A 25,214-nucleotide genomic window follows, 5' to 3' on the forward strand; every position below is an offset into this window, starting at 1 on the left:
TCCTCTTTCTCCTCTGGGAATATTAAAGCCTTCAGCTCCTCCACTTTAAATCCTCCCTCGGCGCTTTGATTCACTCACAGAGACACGATTCATCTCATCTGATGTGAAATAAATAAAACACATTCTGCACAAAGTGAAAACATGAAAATAATCAGCTGGTTTTTTTTTCTGGTGATGCAACTATAATTTAATAAAGTAGCAAAATGTAGAAAAACTCTTATTGTTTATTGATTATTGTTTTGTAAATCTATTAAAAAAAATCAATTAGTCAAACAATGAACTGGCTCACACATCATTCAATTACTTATTAAGATATAATTATAATAAATTAATTCTGAATTATAAATACGGACATAAATACAATATTGTTATTATTAGTGTAGTTATTATTATTATTATGTTGATATTACTGTGATCAGCAGCCAAATTAATATAATAGTCAATATTCATTGTAATTGTAATTGTTGACAACAATATTAATAATGATAATCAAATAAATGATGATAATAATAATATTAATGTGACAATAATAATACAAATAATAGTAATTATAACAAAAAAATGAATTGAAATGACGTCACGTATTTAACAATTACCCGAGGATCAGCGTCCATATTTACATTTTAATTTTAACATTTAATTTCTCCACAATAGACACAAGTCATCGTCACCTTCCTCTTCAAATATACGGACTTTAAATTAAGATTTGTAGAAATTTAAACTAAAATGTTTCTGATTTAATAGAATCACTTCATTTAAAACCATCAAACCCTGAAAAAAAAAACAGTGAAAAATTAGAAAAGTGTCTGAAATTGAATCTTCAGTTTCTTATGAATGATGAACATCTTTCAACCTGCTTCTCTGTCTGATGATTAAAAGGTGAATTTAATGTGTAATTAAGGAAACATTTTCTAAAAACTCACAAAAACTCAGCTTTGAAAAAGACGATGAGTGTGTTTCCAAAAGTAAGAAAGTAGGAGATAATTATGACAATTTAAAGTTTTCTTGTTCGTTATATACGGTGTCATTTAGTCTGTAATGACGTAATATAATAAGTTTCATTTAGGATCAATTTAAAGTTCCGTCAAAACGTACAATTCACTTCAGGCCCGTAAATGTTTGCGTTAATTCAGAGATAACAAAAGTGTTTTTAAGATTGTTTAAGGTATTGTTTTCCAAAACAATGTTCCTCATCTTCATCAGTTCTATCTCATCCTAATGATCATGTCATTTGTTTGGAGGCAGCTTCAGGCTCGCGCTGTAAAAGAAAACATGAAAGACATAAAGCAGAAACAGAACAAATTGCCATTAAAGCCGCTCAAACAGCAGCTCTCAGCGGCTCTATTTGTCAATGCAAATTGGAGAGAGGCACCCAGTCCCCCCCCATCCCCACCCCACCCCCCTACACACACACACACACACACACACACACACACACACACACACACACACACACACACACTGTGCGTAAAATGTTGCCAAACATACCTCCACAGAGCGCAGCGCAGCCCCGACAATCAGGCTTCTCTCCGCGGCTTTTCTCGCCTCTTTTTGCCGCCGCGGCTTCAAATGGAAATGACTTGTGTTGGCTCAGTGCGTCCGTGTAAATACGTGTAAATGAAACCACATCGTGCCCCCGTTTCCCCCCCATGAGCCCCCCTCCCTCCCCCCTCCTCCTCCTCCTCCTCCTCCTCCTCCCTGGCTGTGATCATGTGATGGTGAAGAAGTGGCCCATTAATGAAGCTCCTCTCCGGGGGTCTTTTCTGCTGCTGTCACCGCCGTCCAGCTCGCAGACGGGACAGACCGATAGAGGGACATGGAGGAGGCAGCAGCCGCTTAGCGCAGCTCAGCAGCGGAGCAGGAGGAGGACGGGACACCGCGCTGCACCTGCCGGGGGACTGAGAGCCGCAGACCCGCAGCAGACAGACAGACAGACAGACAGCAGGGAGGAGAGGAGAGGAAAAGGAGGAACCAGCTGCTGCTTCGAAAACTTTTCCTCAACTTGCTGACGGAATTTCGGCTCCAACGTTGTGCGTAAAAGAACCATGCGTGCCAAACACCAGGCAAGTTTCTTTACGTGCGTAAAGGTGTTTTGAAGAGTTGGAACTGCTTGGACAAAGTTTGTAAAGAGTGAGGCGAGTCTTTTCTGCTCCCCGCAGACTGAGACTGAACTGATCCCGGTCCGGTCCGGTTCAGCAGAATAATGCCTCGCCCGGGGAGGAACACTTACAGCGACCAGAAGCCTCCGTACTCTTACATCTCCCTCACGGCCATGGCCATCCAGAGCTGCCCGGAGAAGATGCTCCCTCTCAGTGAGATTTACAAGTTCATCATGGACCGGTTCCCGTATTACCGGGAGAACACGCAGCGGTGGCAGAACTCCCTGCGCCACAACCTCTCCTTCAATGACTGCTTCATCAAGATCCCCCGCAGACCGGACCAGCCCGGGAAAGGCAGTTTCTGGGCCCTGCACCCGAGTTGCGGCGATATGTTCGAGAACGGGAGTTTTCTGCGGCGCAGGAAGCGCTTCAAAGTGGGCAGCATGCAGGCCACGGACCCGCTGGCGCCCAGCAAGCCTCAGGACGCCGCGCACTACCTGCAGCAGCAGGCCAAGCTGCGGCTCAGCGCGCTGCACGCCGCCGCGCACCTCCCGCAGATGCCGGGCGGATACAACCTGAGCTCCGTGTCCCAGCCGTCCAGCTTCAAACACCCGTTCGCCATCGAGAACATCATCGCCAGAGAGTACAAGATGCCGGGCGGGCTGGCGGCCTTCTCCACCACCGGGTACCCGCTGCACAACCAGCTGACCCCGGCCTGGCCGCACATGTACGGCTCCGGGATGATGGACACCGCGGCTCCCATATCCATGGCCACCAGCGACTACTCGCCCTACGGCATGCCGCTCAAGTCCATCTGCCACGGCGGACAGACTCTACCCGCCATCCCGGTGCCCATCAAACCCACCCCCGCCTCGCTGCCGGGCCTACCGGGGCTGCACACACACATCCCGGCTTTCCTCGCGAACTCGCCCCAGTCTCTGAGCCCCACCTCCCCGCAGACGGCCACCGGCCAAACCAGCCCGGCCGCGCCCGGAGAGGCGCTGCCCTCCTCGGCCTCCTCCACGCTGCAGTCCGCGGTGGCCGTGCACTAACCGGAACCTGACTTTGTGCTTTTTTTTTTTTTTTTTTATAAAAACTCAATTTAAAAAAAGGGGGAAATGACTTCTCAACTCCAAAGCTGTGTTTTATCTTCTGGACGCAAATGTGAGGATGTGCTCATATATATTTTTTATTTTTGTCGTTTTTTTTTATTTCTCCAGCCTGAACATGTTTTTCCCATCATGTTAAGAAACAGCAGGTTGACCTCTGACCTTCAGTCACACAACGAAAGTAATTTTATCTTCAGGAAATTATTCATTTGTTTTTCCTGTAAAAAATAAATTTATTCACAAATTTATGTCAGAAAGTAAAATAATTTTGTTCTTTTATATGTTTTTTTTCTTCACATTCCTTCAGACTGTTGAACAGCTCAGATCATGTGGTGATAAATTATCCGGATCTTTTGTGTTTGCAGCCTTTTCTTCTCAAACTGAAAGAAAACTCTGCAGATTAATGACTTTTTAAGATTTGTTTCTTTGCCTTGTTCGGCCTCTCTGTTGTTTCTTTTCTGCTCCTAGAAAACAAAAGTTCAACCCAAAAGGAAGTTTCATTTTCTCACATTTTTCTTCCAAAAAAAAAAAAAAAAAAAAATTTAAAAAAACACAACAAAAGTCAAAAGGAAAAAATGCAAACTCGCATTTGGTAAACCAAATAATTACACAGTCTTTTGTCCTTTTTTAAAAAATTTTTTTTTTTGTTTTTGTCGATATGAACAATCGCAGAGAAGATGAAATAAGACTTGAAATCATATATTTATGTCAGAGGTTCTGCACAGTTCAAAAAGAAAACTACTGGAGATATTTGACCATGAATGCAAGGATCTACTGTCTCTGATGCACTTTTTAAAAAAAAAAACTGAAATCTAGATGTTTTTTATTCTGTAGCTGACAGCCTGTTGGTTTAATTTAAAGGTTGTTTTTTTTGTTTGTTTGTTTGTTTTTTTTTAAAGCTGTGGTGTTAAAATGAGCCACCGTCTGTGTATTTGTACTGCTGCATGCTCCTCCTGTCTGAAAACAGAAGAAATATTCAGTGTTTGTAAGTTTATTATTTTGGGCTGAAAGCATAAAGCATGAACATGAACACAGGCTTTTTTTTATTCCCTGCGCTCTGTCTGCTCATCCATTAAAAAAAAAAAAACCTTTCTGGGGAAAAAAATACTTAAAAAAAAAAAAAAAGCAGTGAAGAGGCCTTTTATTCACCTGCACACACACACACACACACACCTGCAACATGTCACTGTTCTTCATTATTCCCATTTTTGGAGACTTTCTTGATTTATTTTACATTTCACAGAGAAATATTATATTTTTTACCGTATTTATCTGACGGCTGCAGTTTCTGGATAATTTACAGATTCACATTTTAAATCTGGTTGTCAGAGAAAAACCTTTAATCTCTATAATGTCAGCATGAAATGAATTTGTTTTTTTAAATGCCTTTTATCAGCTTGTGGACAAAATGACTCTCAGATATCATCAGAATAGTTTTTAAAGGAGAAACTGTGCAGCAAAGTGAGAATTTAATATTCTACATGTGATCATATGTTTAAATAGAGAGATACTGGTTTACACTGATCATGTCTAAATGTACAAGAACAAGTGAAATTTGACTTAAATCATCATCTTAATACAGTTTTTAAACAAAAATATATTTTGTCTTCTTAAAACCGGAGCTGAAACTGTTATGATTATTTTATCATCAATTAAATCTGTCAATTATTTTTTTCTATTAGTCTAAAAAAAAAATGTCAGAAAATTGTGAAAAATGTCCGTCACAGTTTCCCAACGAGAACCAAAAGCAAAGAGATAAAAAAAAAATTCAAGTAATTTACAAAAATATAAAAGAAAATCAGCAACTGGAAACAACAAATACATTTCTATTATCAAAATAGTTATAATAGTGATTAATTTTCTGTCAATTAACATGAGTTGATATTTTTACATTAAGTTTTGTCACATACTGACATTAATATAATCCTTCAGTTATTATATTTATATATATGTTGTTCATATCTCACAACTTGTAAATCATCCAACTGATCTGAAAACTGAAAAAAACACAAAAACAAACTGAAGATGTGAGAAACAACAACATCTTTAATTTTCTGTAAAATATTTGACTGAATATTTACAGTAAATTATTCGCTACAGAAAGCAAATATTTATTTATACAGCAGCATATTAAAACTTCTTCACAATAACAACATGTACAAAGCAGATAAAAACACAGAAAAAGTGACGGTCAACATGCTGGTTATGTTATCTGTATGTCATTTTTATTTATTTATTTATTTATTTACATATTTACTTATTTATTTTTTTAACTTATTTTAAAGAAAATGATTTTTTCACTAGAAAGCAGTCGATCTTTACTTCATGTTGTGTTCAAAGGAGAAGAAAACAGAGAAATAAAAATAACAATTATGAGACTGAGCTAACAATAAAAAAAATAATTTACAAAGATTTAAAATTATTCTGTAATCATAATCTCATAACTGAAAGTGCAGAATTTAATGAGCTAATGTGTGTTTTGACATATATCACACTGTAAATTATATGATGACAAACATGTTAAACATGTAAATGTGACTTTTTCTTCCTGTATGTGCTGAAAATTTGAATATAAAAACAATGAGAAGATGCATTTTACATATTTATTGAGCAGTTTTAAAATGAACAGACTTGCTTTACATTTATTTAACTTTGATTCTTGAAGAGTCGTGCAGCGACGGTGTTTTCTTTCCCCACATAATGAAACTAAAAGTCATTATTAAAGCTCCAGCAGGACTCAAACAGAGACTTCGGTAACTTTTCTATCTGTTGTCTGCAGGTTGTTCTCACACATCAGAGGACATTTGCATAAAGTTGAAACATCCTCGACTTCCACACAAGACATTTGAGTCTTGTTGGAGTTGAACCAGGTCAGTTTTAGACGTTTAATTCACCTCCAGTGTTGATCTGAACCAAACCAGTTCATTTCATCTTTATGTCAACAATCTGTCTTTGACCTTAAACCTGCATTGATTGATTTTTTGGGGCCACTTGGGGGCAGCAAAATAAACTGCAAACACAACATCTGACATATTATAACTTTTTAAAGTAGCTGAGGCTAACATGCTAGCCACGGCCTGGTTAACCTCTTATGGGGCCCTGTTGACCCCCGACTATACCACTGTAATATCCAGCAAAAACATTTGGTGTGTGAATTCTAACACTGTTTTAATTCCACAACTTTAGATTTATTCTTCACAAACACATATAGGTGATAGTTGAACAGAAATGTTGATGCAACAGCAGTAGGCTATTCTACTTTCAATCAACTATAATTGAAGCAGACCACTGTTTCATCGTTTGTGGATCCAGTCTCCAAGTGCAACACAGCGGTCTACATATATTCACATATGAGTCACTTTTAGCCAAATTAGTGTTAAAGTAAGCTGTAACTCTGTCAGCCTTCACTTACTGATGGGAAAAATAAAAAACAAAACATAGGCTTGTGTTTACACTGTACTGGTTAAGGCCCCCATGAATCCTAAAAAAATGGCCCATGGTTGAACCTAATTGCTGACACCTAATCATCTGAATATAATATATCTAATTATCTCTGTTTTATACACTGAACAATCAATGGATTATTAAAGATGATAATGACAGCCCTCCTATGATGGAAAACACAACTTCACAACAAATGAGCTCAATAGAAACTTAAATATATTAAAATCTTCAGAGTCTGTCTTCAAGACCAGGACCACAGAATGGACGATGGAGGACTTTATTGGAAGTCATTGCTGCATGATCGTCCCATTAACACTATTAATAATAACTTCTGGGGTTCCTCAGGGTTCTATTCTTGGTCCTTTATATTTTCAATTCACCTGCAGACCTGTAACACACAGCTCCTCTGATCAAAACAACATCAGAGGTTGATGATAGCTTCAAAAACGTCACAAATGTAATGTAATGTAATGAAAAACAAATCATATCTCATATCAGCATTTCCTGATCTGACACCTCGAAGCTAAAGGTTTGCTTGAGTTTAGGCGACTAAAACTACTTAATTAAAGCTTTATTGATGATTTTTAGCCACTTTTGGGGCAACACAATACCTGAAAACATATCATCTGACTTATGACCAGCTTATAAAGTAACTGTTCCTCAGGTTTCTATTCTTGGTCCTTTATATTTTTGGTTAAAGCTACATGAATTATTTCTTACTTTTGTCCGTTTAGCAGCAGCATAACAGACTTAAAACACAACATCTGACATATGATGAGTTTATAAAGTAGTTGTGGCTAATAGGTTAGCAAACAGCTACCTACTTCCACATCCAGCAGACACAGAAGCAACATGTTTGTGTCCACCTTGATGAACGTACATCAAGTTTAATATTCTCTCTCCTTTTAGCTCCGGTTTGTTCTCCACCAACTCCTGAGAAAAACATCTGGATCTTTAGCTGATTGATGTTACACTTCAGCCTGGTCTGAACTCCGGATGAATATTTCATGTGTTATAACTAAGATGTTTTTACTTTTCACGTGTCATTTCACACCATTTATTCAGTCACCAAAAACGACCTGTAGTTACATTTGAGTGACAAGGGAAGTGACGCATTTCAGATGACGCCAATATAGTTTGACTTTACTTTCTTTTATGAGGTGATTTTGGCCTATTAGGACATTTTACTGCCATTAAACTGGCCATTTTTACCGCCATGTTGGGGCATTTTTACTGTATTTTAACCCAAACAATGATCTTTCGCTAACCCTAACCAAGTGGTTTTTGTGCTGAAACCAAACCAAAAAAAGTTAGCAAAATGCTTAAAATGACACACAAAATGTCCTTAAAAGTGGCGTGCTATACGCCATCCCGTGAGATCACATCGCTAACTTTGTGTGTCTGCTCTTTGCTGCTGGGCAGGTAGTGAACAGTGGATTTATCAGACTGAACCAGACTGGAAACGTGCCAAAAAAAACCAAAACTAGAGGCTAAAAAAGACAACCGACACCTTTTACAACACACATAGTGATTTGATCCGTTGTCAAATAAAGCTACTGAGTAGAGCAGCTTTAACTAAGTGCTATAAATTGCCGAAACAGAACCATAAAAATCAGAATCAACAAATCTGAAACAAGTATTTGACCCTGCTGAGGATTTATTAACTTAACCTTAAAATAAAAACATTTTTTTACTTTCACCTTCACAGTGAATGCTGAATTTAATGTGAAACTCTGGAGCTTCAGAGGTTAATGTGTGTGTGTGTGTGTGTGTGTGTGTGTGTGTGTGTGTGTGTGCGATGGCAGTTTGTCTGTTCAGTTTAATCGACTCTCCGCTGCAGTTTCTCTAAACGCTGAAAGACGACAGACAGGCTCTTCTGAGGGGAGAGAAAGCTCATCTGAAGAGCTTTTCATTCTTCCAGAGGGACGGAGGTCTGGTGTGTAAACACTGGCCGGTTTGTGGAGAGTGAGCGGTGAATTAGCAGCAGGCAGCGTCTGGGCGGCTGTAAGGGATTATCCAGTTAACACTTCCCTGGTGCCAAACACAATTGTGCGCCGTCAATGCGTATAGGTCTTTGAGTGTGTTGCCGAGAGACGGCGACTGTTACCGTAAAAATGTCAGTTTGTGAACACCCTCCCTCCCCCCCCCTCCCCCCCCTCAGCTTTGTGACCACACACACAAGTAAAACAAATGACATTTAAAGAGGAAAACTCTCGCCTGCCGTTATTGACATTCCTGCTCAGAGAGGAAGAGTGAAGAAGCAGTCCTGAATTCAAATATTTACTGAGGTAAAAGTGACCAAGTGTAAGAAGTAAAATACACTGAAAGTAGTAAAAGTACACGGAGGAAGGAGGTGAGGAAGAGTTGAAAACGTCTCTCACTTAGTACATGAATTACCTGAAGACTCATCCAGACTTTATAGCAGCTATAATCAATGTTTTTATAATAACAGTGTATGAAATGACATATAAATGACGTTGTGATGAAACTACAGAGATTTATCAGTGACTCTGCAGCTCATTGTTTGTCTGTCCGGCTGCAACTTTACTGTTCTGGTTCACTCTCAGCGTCTCATAGCGTCGTTTTGGGCCGCAGCAGGCAGCTGTTTTCATAGAAGAAGCTGTAAAAAGCCGCTGAACACTACCTGCTCACAGTTAGCTGTAGACTAGCTGGTGAACATAGTGGAGCATTTAGCAGCTAAAGAGCCAGATATTTCCCTCAGGAGTTGGTAGAGAGTAAAAACAACTAAAAGAGAGTGAATATTGGACAGAAACACGACTCCACATGAATGATAATGTTGCTCCGTAACTGCTGGATGTGGAAATAAACAACTGTTTGCTAACAAGTCCAACATATCAACTTAAAAGATGATGACATGTCAGTGTACATCAGTTAATGCAGGTTTAAAGTTATAATCCTTAAGATTTTTATTATATCAAATCTTGTTTTCGTTACTATTTATGATCTGCATATTATTCTGCAGTAGCTATTCAATGTATTTACATTCAGTAATTATCTCTCTATATCATAGTTTTCGTTGTTAGCGGCAGAGTCGCTAACGCTAACGCTGAGCTCAGACTCCAGGAGTTTTAAAATCCTAAATGGTTTTGAAAGCCAGTTGCATCACATAAAGAGAAACTTCACAGATGTTCTTCTCTCTAATCTCAAACATGCACACTCTGTAAGATTTGAAAATAATGGCACATCACACACTACAGGATGTTAGACAGACGCCAGAGGCAGCGATGATCTCAGGTGATCTCAGGTGATCTCAGGTGATCTCAGGTGATCTCAGGTGATCTCAGGTGATCTCATGGGGAAGCAGATGTAAACAACACGGTGCAACAACTTGCTTTAGTAAAGCTCTTCTCTTTGTCCGTACGGTTATGATGTCTTGGAAGACACATTATATAAGCACTTGTGTTCTTGCCACATATCGACAAGCCCTTCCTCCATCTCATCTCTCCAACGCACCCGTACAACAGCTTCCTGTTGTTTCTTGGCGGTCGCCATTTTAAAAGTCTTCTCATTCACTTCCGTCACCTTGTAGACTTCTCTCTCTCTCTCTCTCTCTCTCTCTCTCTCATTGGCGATTGTGGTCCCGCTCAGAAAGTAGTCTGAGACATAATCGTCCTGATTTTAACTCCTAAATATCAAACATGTTTGAAATTATTGGGGCGACCCTGATCTGTAAACTCCTCACATCATCAGATAATCTGGGCCGAGGATTGGGTTAAATCAGCCCTTAATCAAACATTTTCTACTTCTGCTTCTTTACATGAGAAGACTTCAGGGAGACACATAGAGGGGCTTTTATTCAGCTGAGCAACATAACCGACATCCACACTGTAATCATTACCGACTGACTTCTTCAATTAAACACAAACAGCTGCTGTTCTGTTGGATTTCTGACAAAGTAGCCGCTCAACTAGTGTTTGCTGTTGTTGTTAAACCTCACCTGCTGTTACCACGGTAACCACAAGTGTTGCCAAAGTTCATGGGGACTGAAATCTGACAAATTATAACTTTAAACATCAGCGTTCACAGTCGAACCGTTTGTTTTCTTCTGTGTGAAAGTTGTTTTCGATCTCCGCCGTCGTCTTTTAATCATCAGTCATACTTTCAGTTTCTAGTTTAGTTCCTGTGGCTCCTTAATTCTGTGAACTATTTGGTCCAATCAGGTTTTTACTAATGATTAACAGATAAAGCATGTTTTGTTGTTTCGTTGTGGGATAAAAACTTTCAGAAAGGACACAAAACCTTGACATATTTATCCACATTACTGCAAATATCAAGTTTATCTTTATTTCCTAAACTATTTTTTGTGATTTATACAGGTCTGGATTTTTTTTTTCCTGTTTTCAGCTTTCAGTTTTAACACCTTCACCATGTTCACTGAGGAAAACTTTATTTAAAAGGAGAGAATTTTTAAAAAAAATCCTTTAACTGACAATGATATAAAACGTCTCGTCTTCATGGATATTTTCACGTTTGACACTTTAGCACATTTTTCTACCAGTAAAGTTTGACTTTTACGTGACTCCTGGTGCGACGGCAGTAAAGAAGTGCAACAAAAACTAAAGAGAGCTGCAGAGACAAGACAAGACGCCACCAATCGACGCCATGATGTCATATTTTAGTTCCACCCGAGTGAATTCAGACACGACGCGATTCACGACTAAAATATCACAAACACAATTAAAAGCTAAATATCAGCTGTACGTCCGATAAGGCTGTAATTAATCACGAGTCCCTCGCTCGTTAATTAGAGAGTTCAGGGAGAGGCGTGACAGCGAGGTGCTGGGAATCCCTCAACAAAAACCGCTAATTAACAAACAGTTTCAGAGGCTCTGTGGAGACGACGGCGAGCGATCAGAACAAGAGATGAAGAATATGATGATGATGACACGGCGGTGCACAGAGCGTCCCGCCCCCCCGCCCCAGCCAGATGACACATGGGTTATTTAACAATGATGAATGAATTCATCAGATGATGAAAACACAGTGAAAGAAGATTTTTTCCAGTCGTCAATAAGTCATGAAGAGACGAGCGTCACACGGCGGGAGGTGAGAGAGACAGAAGGACGACATAAGAAGATCAGAATCTAAAATCAAAACTACTGACAGGAAATATCTTTACAGTGACATATACAAAGAAAGAAGATGGATTTATACGTGTGTGTCATGTTTTCTTTTATATTTTATTATTATCAAAGTGAGCAGCATCTTTTAGTGTCTTTTGGGCCTTGATTAAAGTTTCCCTCTGTGGGAGATATGGGATGTAAAGATGGACAATCTAAAATACTAGACGTGTCTTTTAAAGCTAAACAATGGATCAAAAGATGATGTGAAACATTAAAGTTGTCAGATAATTCTCAGCACTATGGAGCCTTTTAGCCTCTTTTAGCTCCTAGTTTTGGTTTTGCAGCACATTTCCAGTCTGGTTTAGTCTCAGCTGTTTCATGATTAAAACCACTGTACACTACCTGCCCAGCAACAAGAGACTCACTGGTGAACATAGTGGAACATCAAGCAGTGAAAGAGACAGATATTTGTCTCAGGAGTTGGTGGAGACCAAACAAGAGTTAAAAGGAGAGAGAATATTGGACTTATATTCATCAGTTTCTGCTGGATGTGGAGGTAAGCAGCTGGTTGCTAACGTGTTAGCAACACATCAAAAGATACATTCACGCAGCTTTAAACCAAAATATAAAAGGACCAAGAACAGAACCCTGAGGAACACCAAAGGTTATCATTGACATTTAAAATAGGATGATTATTTTTGCTCTGTGTCTGCTGAACGCAGGCAGCTGATTGCTAACATGTTAGCCACAGCTACTTTATAAGCTGATATGTCATTCTGCTGCCGCCAATCAATGAATTCATCTTTAAGACCACAAAAGTTACAGGAAACAGAAGGTTTGGATGCTGTTTATGTGTTTACATGTCAAGGTTTTGCATCTTCACTTCACATTTTCAGGTCATTTCTTAACATCTGCAGTCCACCATGAGAACACCACAACAACAAACAGTTAAATCTGTTCTTCTTCGTCTTTTAGGTCCAAGCTAACGCCAGCTATCATATTTTAGCATATTTCTCCTGATCTTTGATGAAGGGGATATTTAATATTTATTTATCTTGACAGTGTCATATGATATTATTCTTAACAATCTCATGAAGAAGAACAGATTAATTGTTAATGTTACCTGATGACCATCTGTGGAGGTTCTGCCATAACTTAATATTTGGATATTAACAATAATAATCACATTAAATCCACCCATCATAAACTTCAACTTTGTCTTTGTTTTGATTATTGTTGGACCTATAGACAAACTACTGGACTGGAGGAGAAGTCTGCATTATTGTGGATTAAGTGTGTGTTGGTCTATTTCAGACGTGTACTCACGCTTGCTAAAAACATACAGATGTCCGTGTGTGAGTTCATCCACTAGATGAGATCTGTACAGTTAACTGTAATAACATCAAATTTGAATCTGTGTTTTCCCAGCTGACAATAAATTCACAAGAACTAAAAACCCGTCTGTGGTCTAACGGTAAATATGCCCCCCGAGTGACACCTGAAAGCACTGAGCTGCTGGAGGGAATTTAAATGCTCCAGACTGTAAGTGTGGGTATTGGGACAGACTCATAGTCTTGTTTCATAATGTAAAACACAAATGTCCTCACACTTGTGGGCTGTTATTGGCTGGAGTTACACACCCAGAAGCATCACAAACACAGCAAAATAATAAGAAAGTAAGAAAATCCAGGCAGAGTCTCTGTAGACACATTCACTGCTACTAACCTCTGGTGGGTCAAGTGATGATTGAGAGGAATTACTGTCGTATGAGTCTATACATTGTTTTTTAGGAAAATCCTGCATAGGGTACCTTTAAGGTCAGAGAAAGATTCTGGTCTCTGTTTAATACAACATTTAAGTCACACCAGCATCAGGTTTGGTCAGTGAACCAAACCTGAACACACACAGGACTCAGGATGTGAACCCGGGTCTCTGCTGTCAGAGTCCTGCATCTTGTAGCCCCCCCCATCTGCCCCGACCTCCCCCTCTCCCACTGCAGAGACACATACACATGTAGCTTCATTCATTCAAAGAAACGTCACTGTGAACATCATCCAGGCAGAGATTATGTTGTAACTGGGAAACAGTTTAGTTGTGAATGAACGTAACTTCTAGCAAACAGAGCAGCTCATTACAACATTAAAGTTTGTCCTAAATTTAATTACAGAACTAAATTGATATGAACTAAAACGTTGGGGCTATTTTAGAAAATGAGGGAACTTTTTTTTTGAGATTTATAGTTTTATTTTCATTTTCAACAATACATCATAAAGACAAACAATACATGAAGAGTGAGACAGCTCCATATGAAATAATGCATCAAATTAACTCAAGCAGGACTAAATGTAACCAAAAACAAAACAGCAGCAACGAAAAAGACAAAAAACAGCGAGAAACATAAAATAAATAAAATAACACTATAATAAATAAGTGTTTTTACAATGGTACACAGTGAGATTGGGGATAAGAGTTATGCATGAGTTGATCCTCCATCCGAGCCCTCAATGTGGGTTATCCATTTATTCCATTTCAACATATACAAATCTACTTTATTCAGAAGTCTGAGTCTGAACGTCAGTTTCTCCAAAGCTGCCGAGTGACCGATCTGACTGTTCCAGCGGTTGACAGAAGCCTCTGAAGCTTTCCATTCACATACGATTAGTTTGCGGCCCATCATGAGTACTGTCTGAATCCGCTCTGCATCTGAGGGGCTGATATCCTGAAGAAGTGAAGACAAACTCCTGTATGTGAGGGTAAATCCCATAACATGTGCATCAGAGAGCCCGAAAATGAGGGAACTTAAGTTGTAAGAATTTGTTGTTTCTTGATCTCATTTAGTTCTCAGTTACCTGGAACTCCTGGTCCTGGTCCTCCCTCAGGTGTTGATTGACCCCTCTCTGTCCTGATGTGGAAGCTGGTTTTCCTGTCAAAACTCCTCCAAACCCCCCCCTCCCCCCAGGGGGCTGATGTGGCCTTTTTCTCTCCCAGCTGGAGCAACATTTATCTGCAATCCTTTTCTCTCAGTAAATGTTTCTTTCCTCCCAACAATAATCTACGACACCTCATCAATCTGCACATCTTTTCCCTTAAAGCACTGGGCTGCTTTTTTGGCACCTCGGCCTCTCAGAGCAGCTTTGAAGTGTCGCTGTTAGGTGTTAGTTTACGACCAACCGCTGCAGATAAGATTCCTGAATGGGCCGTAAATTAAAAGTCATCTCACGAGGAAAGAGAAAGAAAAAAAAAAAAGCTGGAGGCAAAAACACACAGAGGTTGTTAAACCTGACATAGTCTGTTATCACCTGACACATTCTCCAAATACAAGAGAAGATCTTTAACAGCCGAACAACAACTGTAACCTGCTGAATAACAGAGCTGATGGAGGGCCAGGTTTTATAAACACCAGCTGATGGAAAAAATGATACTTTACAATTAGAAATTAGAAATTAAAGCTTGTTTCTGGTGGTTTATTTTCCTGTAAAAGCTTTTAAATGTCATAGCAGCAAATTAATGAACACAAACAGTATTTTGGGACAGACTCAGTATGTATTAGTAGGTAATATTTGTTATAAACTATATAGACAAAAGTATGTGGACACCTCTACTGACTGTTTTCCTGGTTTGATTCTTTTTGTTAACGTAGAAGCAAACAATCATATTTTAGACAACAGTGATCTTCCAGCTTTGTGTCAACAGTTTGTGTTTGTCTCTTTCCTTTTTTTCCAGAGCTCCCATTAACAAACCAGCTCTCCCTCCGTCCAACACACGTCTCCCAGAAACTAAAATCCTGCCTCGTAGTGTTATAAACCTGTGTGCAGTGTTCTAGTTAATCTAACGTTGTTACTCAAACTTCTTGGATTGAATTTCATGTCTCACCTGAAACAACTCAACTCCTCGTGTTTTTTTTCTTCCAACCAAAAAACTAAACTGTGTGAAACCTTTTTCAGAAAAGAGATGAACCAGTGATGTTTAAAATATAAATCAATACTGCCAACCGTTGTTTTTTACCTTCATCAGCAGCTTTCAAAGATTAATGAAATTTCTAAATATGAATGGGTGAGTAGAATCTAAGGCAAAATTAATGCTGAAGTGGCCCCAAAGCAGATCAGATCCTGGATCACTTGCATATGTGGTCCAGGATCTGATTCATATCTGATCTCTGTCAGAACGCTCAGATCGGACTTCCTGTGTTTTTCTTAACCTCTCGCTTCTCTGCACACGTTGCCGATAAACATGGAGGAGAACAACATTTCTTATAGAGTCCAACAAAGCTGCAACATACAGACAAATGTTCAACGAATAAAATCCTAAATAAAAAATGTATTTTAATTATATTTTAGCATATATTATCGTGATAATACTGTTTACTGTCATATTTTTACTTATAAAAAAGAATCACTGCACATCTCTACACCAGAATGTTTAAATCTAGTATTTGTACGTAATATTTGGATATTTTCTCTTTATGACTTTATGCTTTTTAGTAAATTCACAGATGTAGAAAACTTTTATTTAGTTGGTATTCTTTATTAAAACACACTGAACAATGAATCTGTCATCTTTAAACAGAATCAGTATTTATAATGTTTCATAAACCGGTTCAGACTCTTTATCTCAGTGTTTCCTGTGAGTTCAGCAGTTCACCGTGACAGTTTACGGCGGCGCTGAACCCACCTGACGGCTGCAGGGAGCAACGACACCCCCACCACCACCCCACCCCACCATCATCATGCACAGGTGCGTTATGGGAGGGCGGAGCCGCCTGCCACAAACCATTTAGAGGCCTGAGAGGGAAGGGAGGGGGGAGGTTAGTTAGTGGGCGTGTGAAAAGAAAACAACACTAATTCATTGGCAATAAACCCCCCCCCCCCCCCCCCTCTTGTTCCCAGGCAGTGCTGTGCTCAGCAGTCGACCCTCCTCCTCCCTCCTCGGCCTCCTCCCACGACTAATTGTCAGACATGCGGGGGAGGAAGCTGCCGCTGTGCCAGCAGCCTGCGACCAACACGGCTAATAAGCTTCATGATAAACAAATAAATAAACAGCGAGGGCCGAACGTCACAGACATATCAGACTGTTTCTTTGTTTTCACGTGGATTTCTCCCCTTTCTCCTCATTTAAAAGTTGTTGTTTTGTTTTGTTTTTTGTTGTTGGCTTTTGTGTTTTTTGGCGTCAAGATGCAATAAACCAGAATTCTGTCAGTAAATATGATATCTTGTCTGTTAATTCAGTTTTGCTTCCAGTTTGTCAGAAATTCAATTTAGCTAACCTGAACAGTTTTATTAAAATGAGGTCACAACTCAGTTCAAATACTGAAACTAGTTTGTATTTTAATTTATTGTTTATTGTGCAGTGACAGTTAACAGTTAATTTATAAGTTTTTGTAAGTTTGCTTCAATGGTTCAGTTCAGCAGCTTAAACAGTTGGAAGCAATGACAAATACACCTACAACAATAAGACCCGTTATATATGAAATGAATTTCTATTGAAGCCCAGAAAGTTGTCAGTGGTTCAGTTTGTTTTTTTAACACATTTTTAACAAACACAGCAAACTTCCCATTTAAAAACTCCGTCAAAAGTCATTTTTCTAGTTAATTAGAATTTTTCTGGAATATTCTTTCAGAAATCAACAGCTGCTTATAAACTTCAACTGCTCTGCTAATTTCCAGTAGTGGAAAGTTAATTTACTCAAGTACTGTACTGAAGTACAGCTTTGAGGTACTTGTACTTTACTTGAGTATTTCCATGTGATGCTACTTTCTACATTTCAGAGGGAAATATTGTACTTTCTACTCCACTACATTTATTTGACAGCTTTAGTTACTTCTCAGATGAAGATTTGACACAATGGATAATATAACAAGCTTTTAAAATACAACACATTGTTAAAGATGAAACCAGTGGTTTCCAACCTTTTTGGCTTTTGACGTCTTACAAAAAGCAGTGTGTAGTCGGGGTCACATTTCACATGTCTATGAGTTGTTAACAGCTCCACCAAATAGTGATTTTTCCCTCTAAACTTCTCACATGCTTTCATTTCAATAAATGTTCAAATGATCCAATATTTCAGCAAAAATCAAAGATTAGAGAAAAAATCCAAAAACTGAAAACAGATTTGTGTATCAGAACTTTGTTTTTTCTTCTTTCCTCTCCCATTAATCATCTCACCACCCCTCAGATTTATCTGCTGACCCTTTGGAGGGGCCCGACCCCTAGGTTGGGAACCACTGGACTAAACTAGCTAACTGTATATAACGTAGTGTAAACTAGCTCCACCTCCAGCAGCTACAACAGTAACATGCTGCTCTAACACTGATGCTTCACTATTAATAATCTAATGATGTCATATATAATAATATATCAGTCAGAGGAACCAAACCACTACTTTTACTGCAATACTTTAACTACATCAAGCTCATAATACTTATGTACTTTTACTGCAATACTTTAACTACATCAAGCTCATAATACTTATGTACTTTTACTGCAATACTTTAACTACATCAAGCTGTAGTAGGATTTTCCATGCAGGACTTTTACTCATAATGGAGTATTTTTACATTGATGTGTTGGTACTTTTGCAGTAAAGGATCTGAATACTTCTTCCACAACTGCTATTTTCTGTATAGCGACTACATTGATTCTTGATAAGGATATAAAACTTTAGCCTTTGAAGGAAACTATAAATGTAAATATAAATTCCCTTCAAGGAAAATATTTGGAAGCTGTTGTTGTTGTTGCATAATCTGCAACAGGAAATAAATTAGGACCCCATGAACTATTTTTTGTTGTTTTAAACAAGGTTCAGAAACCTGTGTCGACCCATTCAGAGTAACAACACAGGTTTATTCTTGTCACTGTATCACACACACACACACAGGGGAAAACCTTGTTATTTGGGTCACACATGAAATCAAACTCTAGCTGAGACAGATGATTTATTCAGACGCTGGCAGCCGGTCGGCACGGCGACAGATTGTGTTCTTGGTGATCTGCCTGACGGCGCCGAAGGGAAACTGACAGCCGAGGCTCAGCTGAGAGAGACAGTTTAGATTAGCTTAGCTGACTGAAAGCTCAGGGAATGTAGCTGAAACAACCATGTCTTCATCTGCCGGACTGTTCCTTTAACTGTGAAACTGATACAACAAATATAAAATGGTCATAAAAACCATCAGTTAACCTGAACAGTTTCATTCAAATCAGATTATAGCTCAGTTCAGCAGCTGAAACAGTTTGGTTCAGGTTAGCTAGTTCAGTCCAAAAGCTAAAATAAGTTTGTATTAGTCAAGTTGACAGTAACTGTTAGAAGCTGAAAAGGTTTTCTTTAAATTAGCTAATAATTCAGCTTAGCAGCTGAAACATTTTGGTTCCGGCTGACTAATGATTTACTTCAGCAGCTTAAGTGGTTATGTTCAGGTTAGCTAACGGTTCTAATTAACAACTAAAACAATTAGCCTCAGGGTTAGCTAACGTTTGTGTTTAGCAGGTTCAGGTTTATTAAGCTCCGTTTTGCAGCTCAGTCGGTTTTGTTTGGGTCACATTCAGCTTCTGATCCAGATTTAATAAAGGGTAAACGTCTCTGGCTATTTGACTTTCTCTCGTACTATCCATCACTCACTATTTCCTTTTTGTTTCTCATCGTCTCTCTCTGGCAGTGATAGATATCAGCTCTTTAGCTTCTCTAGCTGCTGGCAGTGAACTTTTCCAGTGAAGCTCTTTTAAGTTTTGTAGAAAGCCAGTTGCCTGATCTGACACCTCGGGAAGGAAAAGTAGTGAAATCTGTCCAATCAGATTACAGTGAGACTCATCAGTCAGTCTCTTCAGTGACAGCAGCAATCAGTGACATTTTTGTTGAGTTTGAAGTACAATTATAGCTCACACCTGCTTTGATGTTTGCTTCAGCGTTCACACCCTGAGAGCAGCGTGGGTCAACAAGTCGAAGTTCCCTCGCAGGTGAGCGATCAATCAAATGATGTCTGACTGAGCCGCTGCTGTCAGGTGAATAACCTCGTAAACAGCTTTTTTAAACCTTATTATTGATGCATTCAATATGGGTTTAAAAGGTTTCATACAACTAAAGTGTTGGAGAAATCAGCCTAGAGCAACATCATCCTCATAATTAAACTACTACATTGATTGTACATGTACTCCAGAATGACCCAGAGAGGCGTTTTCCAATATGCCGCCTTTATTGGTGCTTCCCAAAACCGTCACACATCACTGTTAAAACATAATTATGTTTTATGGTGTGACAACACTGTGGTTAAAGGTAGAGTCAGTCATTCTGGAGAAAGATTGTTGATATTTGAACTAAACAACTAAACAAACACCCCTCCCGTCATGCTCCTTCAGAAGCTCCGCCCCCCCAAATTCATGGATTGCATTGCCATGGCAACGACCAAACGAGAAATATGGCGGAATCCAGAGCGATGCGTCAGCTGTAGAGTCACCTCTGATCCTCTCACACTTTATCACAAGCAGGAGAAAAATTCATCTCGTGAGCACAACTTATGTATTACTTATGTAACTTATGTATTTATAAATACATAATGATCATGCATATGATGATACATGATACATGATTCAATACATTGATTCATTGGCTTTATTTCCCTGCCCACCATAGCCAGTGAGCCTGCAGTGAAACAGACAGACTGGGAGCTGATCAATCAATGTAGATACAGTAAATGACACATAGTAAAGTTCAAAACACATACAGCGGGATATTCAACACCTTCCGCAATAAACAGCTGTCTTATTATGCTTCATGATTGGTTGATGCTTTTATTCACTGTGTGAAAACTCAGTAAAACTGACCGTGTTCCAAAAATAACTACGTCGCTTTTTCACCACTTAACATTTGCATTCTGTGCTAAAGTACTCATGACAAAAACAACACTTTGAAAAAACATACTGACATGCAAATTAATTGCACGAAAAACAAAATGCTGCCGGTGTGTAAAGGCCTTTATGGTATAGGTAGCCTATTGACAACTGAGACTGTGTAATCCCAAATCAGATGGGCTGTTCCAACATCAAGTGACAAGCAGGTTGAATTTTGTTTTTCCACGTTTTTTTCCGCACATTGCTGGTGGCCTTGCAGCCCACTAGGTGGACGAGTCCATCTGCAGAATTGCCAGATTGCCAGTCCAAGCCTGATTCTACCAAACGCTACATCCAAGCCAATGGTTGTATTACACATGATGACATAGTGTTCATGGGAAATGTGGGATTAGGACTGGGAGGATTGTTTCTACAGCCTGCTCCAAATAGATGCAGTGATATTTAGAGTTTGATTCATTACTAGCCAAGTTAGCAAGTCACTTTACAATGTTAGCCGCCACATTTACTCGCATTTTGTTATTAAAAGGTCCCCTTAACGTTCTGGGAACATCCCAGAACATAACAGGAACCCTAGAAAATGATGTTTCGGTGACGGTAGTATGGGAACTTTAAGGGACACCCTGGGGGCATTTTTTTAGTTTGTTGAGGTTATGTTCTTTCTTCATATGTGAAGCTAATAACTGGGTAGTTGAGGTTATGAAACACACTATCTAACATGGTCAGTTTGAGATGTAACAGTGGATGTGATAGAAAAAGTGACCAGTAAAGGAACTGTTTTCATATCTACCCACAGAAACATCTTTTTGTTGGGCTGCATGTTCAGTTCATATAAATTATTCAGAGTGTAACTGGTTTAGTTTCACATTTGCAGTTAGGAATTTGATCCATTCAGTCCAATCACATTTCAAAAGTCTAGAAGAGCCGCATGATTGAAATGTTTTATCCAAGCGGCAACCTCTGGGGCTGTAAAATGAAGCCAGTGCCAAAAGTGCCAAAAACTGCAGTTCCTTGAACGACCACTTGAGGCTCCAAAAGCGAGTCAATCCCCATAGACCCCCATGTTAAAATACCCAACTTTACAGCAGAAATAAACATGTTTACAGCCTGGTACAAACAACGGTTTTGGTCTCTGTAGCTAATTTCTCCTTTCATGACAACTGTACGGGGGGTGAATGTTTCTCACCCGTTTAAATTTTATTAAGCCGTAAAGTTCTGCATAATGAAGAACATGGCTGCTTTGAGTGACAGGTCCGCCAGCCGCTAGGTGGCTTGTTTCAGCCATTCGGCCCGCCTCTTTGTCCATTTTTGATTGGCTGGGAGTTAGGTAGCGTCACGCACTGCCAAGATGGCGACGGCCGGAGCGGCTCGCTCTGAGCTTCAAAACCGCTCTTCAGAAACCAACGGGTGACGTCACGGTAACTACGTCCATATTTTTATACAGTCTATGGTTTTATCCCCATTCAAGTTAGCCGGAGGTGAACATGCTCTATGGGTGCATGGGGCTCATCTGGGTCATTTTTTTATTTGATTTATTTTCTGATTTCCAGTCTTGTCAAATTGGGTTTTTTTTGTGTTCGCTGTAGGTCTTTTCTAGATTGTGTCCTTATGAGTGCAGTCGTAAGAATATTGTTTTGTGTGACTTTTCTAGCTCTTTTTCATGTATTGTCACAAATAAATAATAATTGTATTATTTGATTTTCAGTGTAGAGAGGGAGAGATGCACTAAATTGACCAGAATATCATGAAAATCCTAAATTCTTTTGGGGATCTAACCTTCAAAATGAAACCAGCAAAGTGTTAAAGTGTTATTGATACATTAGAAATTGATTTATTTGCATGACTGTCACATACAATAAATGAGGGCTGAGTGAACATTCAGCAGAAACACATGTGCTTTAAATTCTGTAAAACATTTTTTTTCTTGAAAACAGCAAAACAAAGATAAAACGTTTAATTTCACTCGATAAGTTTTTCTCTAATCAGTTTCTTTAATACAAAAAGCAAATATTTTGAAAAAAAGCAATAACACATTTCAGCTGAATAAATAGTATATAGTATATTAAAGGCAGTGAAGACAAAAGATATAAACTCATCAAACAAATGGATGGATTTTTAAATGATTTAAATGATGACTCAACATTTATCCAGATGAGACCATAAAACTCTGGATTCATGAAAATATTTAAGTAAAAACAGTTACAGCTGTTCACATGAGAGAAGTTAATGATGATAAAATATAACTATATACAGATAATAATGTTACAAATGGTCCAATCAGATATCCTCTCTGCTCTTCTTCTACTGGTCTTAACAAAGGTCTCACTACTTCCTGTTTTGGCTGGATCTAAATCAGAGGCAGTGGACTTGACCAATATGGACGTCATTCCTCGCTGTACTGGGCTGAGACTGATGATGTTCTTCTTCAGTGGGTTTGTGTGGCTCCTTGGACGTCCTACTCTGCTCCCTGGGCTCCTTCCTCTTCAGCCGGCTCCCCTTCAGCTCTGGAGACACCGAGGTTATAAGAATCCAGCTCAATGTTCTCCTGTGGGTCTGACTTCTGCCCCCTACTGGCCTGGAGAGATATGACAACACAGATCTAAGTTACTGCATCACTCCTCTCTTCAGTTCAATGTAAATAGGCTGAGTGCTTCATTTCAACCAGTCCTCTAAACAACAAACATGTGTTCAGTACCTTCAGGATGAAAACGACGACAGCGACAACCAACAGCAGAGTCACCGGCAGGGCGAGCAGTCTGATGATATGAACTGTTGGATCTGACGAGACACATTCAGTCATCACATTAGATCACATGACATCATGAGAACAACAGCTCCCATCAAACAGAAACTTTAGTGACGTTAAATCTCCTAAAATCACTGAAGTGTGAAGCAGCTTGTTGATTATAAGATCATCTGATCTCCTCTGTATGCTGATGATGTTGGACAAAAACAACTCGTGTTTACAGCCGGTTTGAAAGAAAGAATGAAAGTCTGCTGATTGTCTCCTTAAAGCTCCTGTCTGGTTGAAATGATTCAACTGATCGTTAACAATCAACATCTTTACATGCAGTTAAATCAAATGTGATCCTGGTGAAGCTCTGAGTTCTCCTGATGACATTCAGCTCATCATGTAAAGTCCTGTTTATTATCATTATAGTGCTTATCTGGCTTCACTGACTCGTTTGCTGTCTTTTACTTTTCACTACAACACAGTTGTTGTGGTTCAATAACATTAAAGACGCCGGGAAGGAAACATTTTACAGTTCCTTCATCAGATTCTGCCTCAGCTCTCTGTAGGTCGCTGGGTCGGTCCTGCTGCCCGATGACTTTTTATCATTTTTACAAACATGGAAACAAAGTCAGCGTGACGTCTCAGTTCCACTGAGCTTCACACTCTGCTTCAGCTTACCTGTGACAGTGAGAGACAGCAGACGGCTCTCAGAGGAGAAGTTATGATCAAAAACATAGACGCCATAAACACAGCTGTAGCTGCCTTGGTGGGCGGGGTCTGCAGCAGGAAACAGGAAGTCAGCAGAGTGATTGACAGCTGGCTGTGTGTAGTTGTATATTGTGTTGGAGGAGGTGAAGGTGAGCTGGAAGGAGCCTCCTGGGTACTGAGGCTGGACGGAGCAGCTGATGGTGAAGTTGGAGCCCCGGCGCACCCAAAACCTCTGCTGCTGGGCCTCAGAGACCCCGTCCATGGTAGAAGTCACCGAGATGACTGGTTGAACCAGCAGCTCTATAAACAGAGAGATGATTGGCTGAATTAGCAGGTCTGTAAACACAGGGTGTTTTTCATTATGTTGGCTAATGCTTCCTCGCATCCTCTCTCCTCCTGTAACCTGGATATCATCTCCCCTCCACCATCATAGAGGATCTTCCAATCCCTTAAATGCACCTGGAGAAGATGAGGAGCGAGGAGAGAGGAGGCTCCTGGAGGAGCTTAGAGTGAGGAACCACAGGTGTATCATACAAGGAAGTTTTTTACCGGACGGCAACACCCCTTTGATCGAATGATTTATGGACTGGTTAGCTGATCTGACTGGACAGTAAATAGTCAGGCTGTTGTTGTAAGACAGCAGATCAGGAAAACTACCTGTGGAAAAGGAATGAAAACACTAACAACAGCTGTTAATATTTATTCATGAAATAAAAATTACTGAATCATGAATCAATCATGAAAAACATAATAAGCCAAGTAGCCTACTCTAATCGTTAATACATATTCTTTTCTCATTTCAAGTATTTAAAATTAAATAATGTACATCCTAAAATAAAGTGGATCTATCATATTGGGCTCTTAGATTGTTCCTATTCTCTGTGCCTTCAGTTGGGATTTGAGTGGGTATGTTTGCTCCAAAGATTTGTACTTTGTCTGTAGTGATACTTCACAATCTTTGTCTCCAAGACAAACTGGTTTTGAACTGCCTGTGGAAGTATTTGCTCCATTTTATACACTTTATTACAGTCATTGTGTATTGGGCTCTGAGTGCTTCCAAAACATGGTTGACCTACGCTCAACAATGTACCTGAACACTGTGTAGTCACTGGCTGCTAAACGTGCTGCTAACACTACACTTTCTGTCTAGATATGGGGTAAGAGCGTGCATTCTTGATTAAAAGTTCTGTTTTGCTGTCAA

General features: G+C 39.4%; 3 protein-coding genes across 3 annotated transcripts in view; 1 reads left to right on the top strand and 2 right to left on the bottom strand.

Annotated features, from left to right (window-relative positions):
• Nucleotides 1-25,214, bottom strand: part of LOC122986896 (NLR family CARD domain-containing protein 3-like) — a 1,497,050-nt gene that overhangs the window by 543,955 nt on the left and 927,881 nt on the right. The window lies entirely within an intron of this gene.
• Nucleotides 1,778-3,764, top strand: LOC122987361 (forkhead box protein B1-like). The gene has a single exon (XM_044359211.1). The coding sequence runs from the start codon at nt 2,204-2,206 to the stop codon at nt 3,149-3,151; it is 948 nt and encodes a 315-aa protein (XP_044215146.1). The 5' UTR covers nt 1,778-2,203; the 3' UTR covers nt 3,152-3,764.
• On the bottom strand, nt 22,312-24,986 carry LOC122987488. The gene is made up of 3 exons (XM_044359396.1): nt 23,984-24,986; nt 23,267-23,349; nt 22,312-23,146 (listed from the first exon to the last, which is right to left on the bottom strand). The coding sequence occupies exons 1-3, from the start codon at nt 24,396-24,398 to the stop codon at nt 23,027-23,029; spliced, it is 618 nt and encodes a 205-aa protein (XP_044215331.1). The 5' UTR covers nt 24,399-24,986; the 3' UTR covers nt 22,312-23,026.

The sequence above is a fragment of the Thunnus albacares genome, chromosome 1 (assembly GCF_914725855.1).
Source record: "Thunnus albacares chromosome 1, fThuAlb1.1, whole genome shotgun sequence".
In the NCBI taxonomy this organism is placed as follows: domain Eukaryota; kingdom Metazoa; phylum Chordata; class Actinopteri; order Scombriformes; family Scombridae; genus Thunnus; species Thunnus albacares.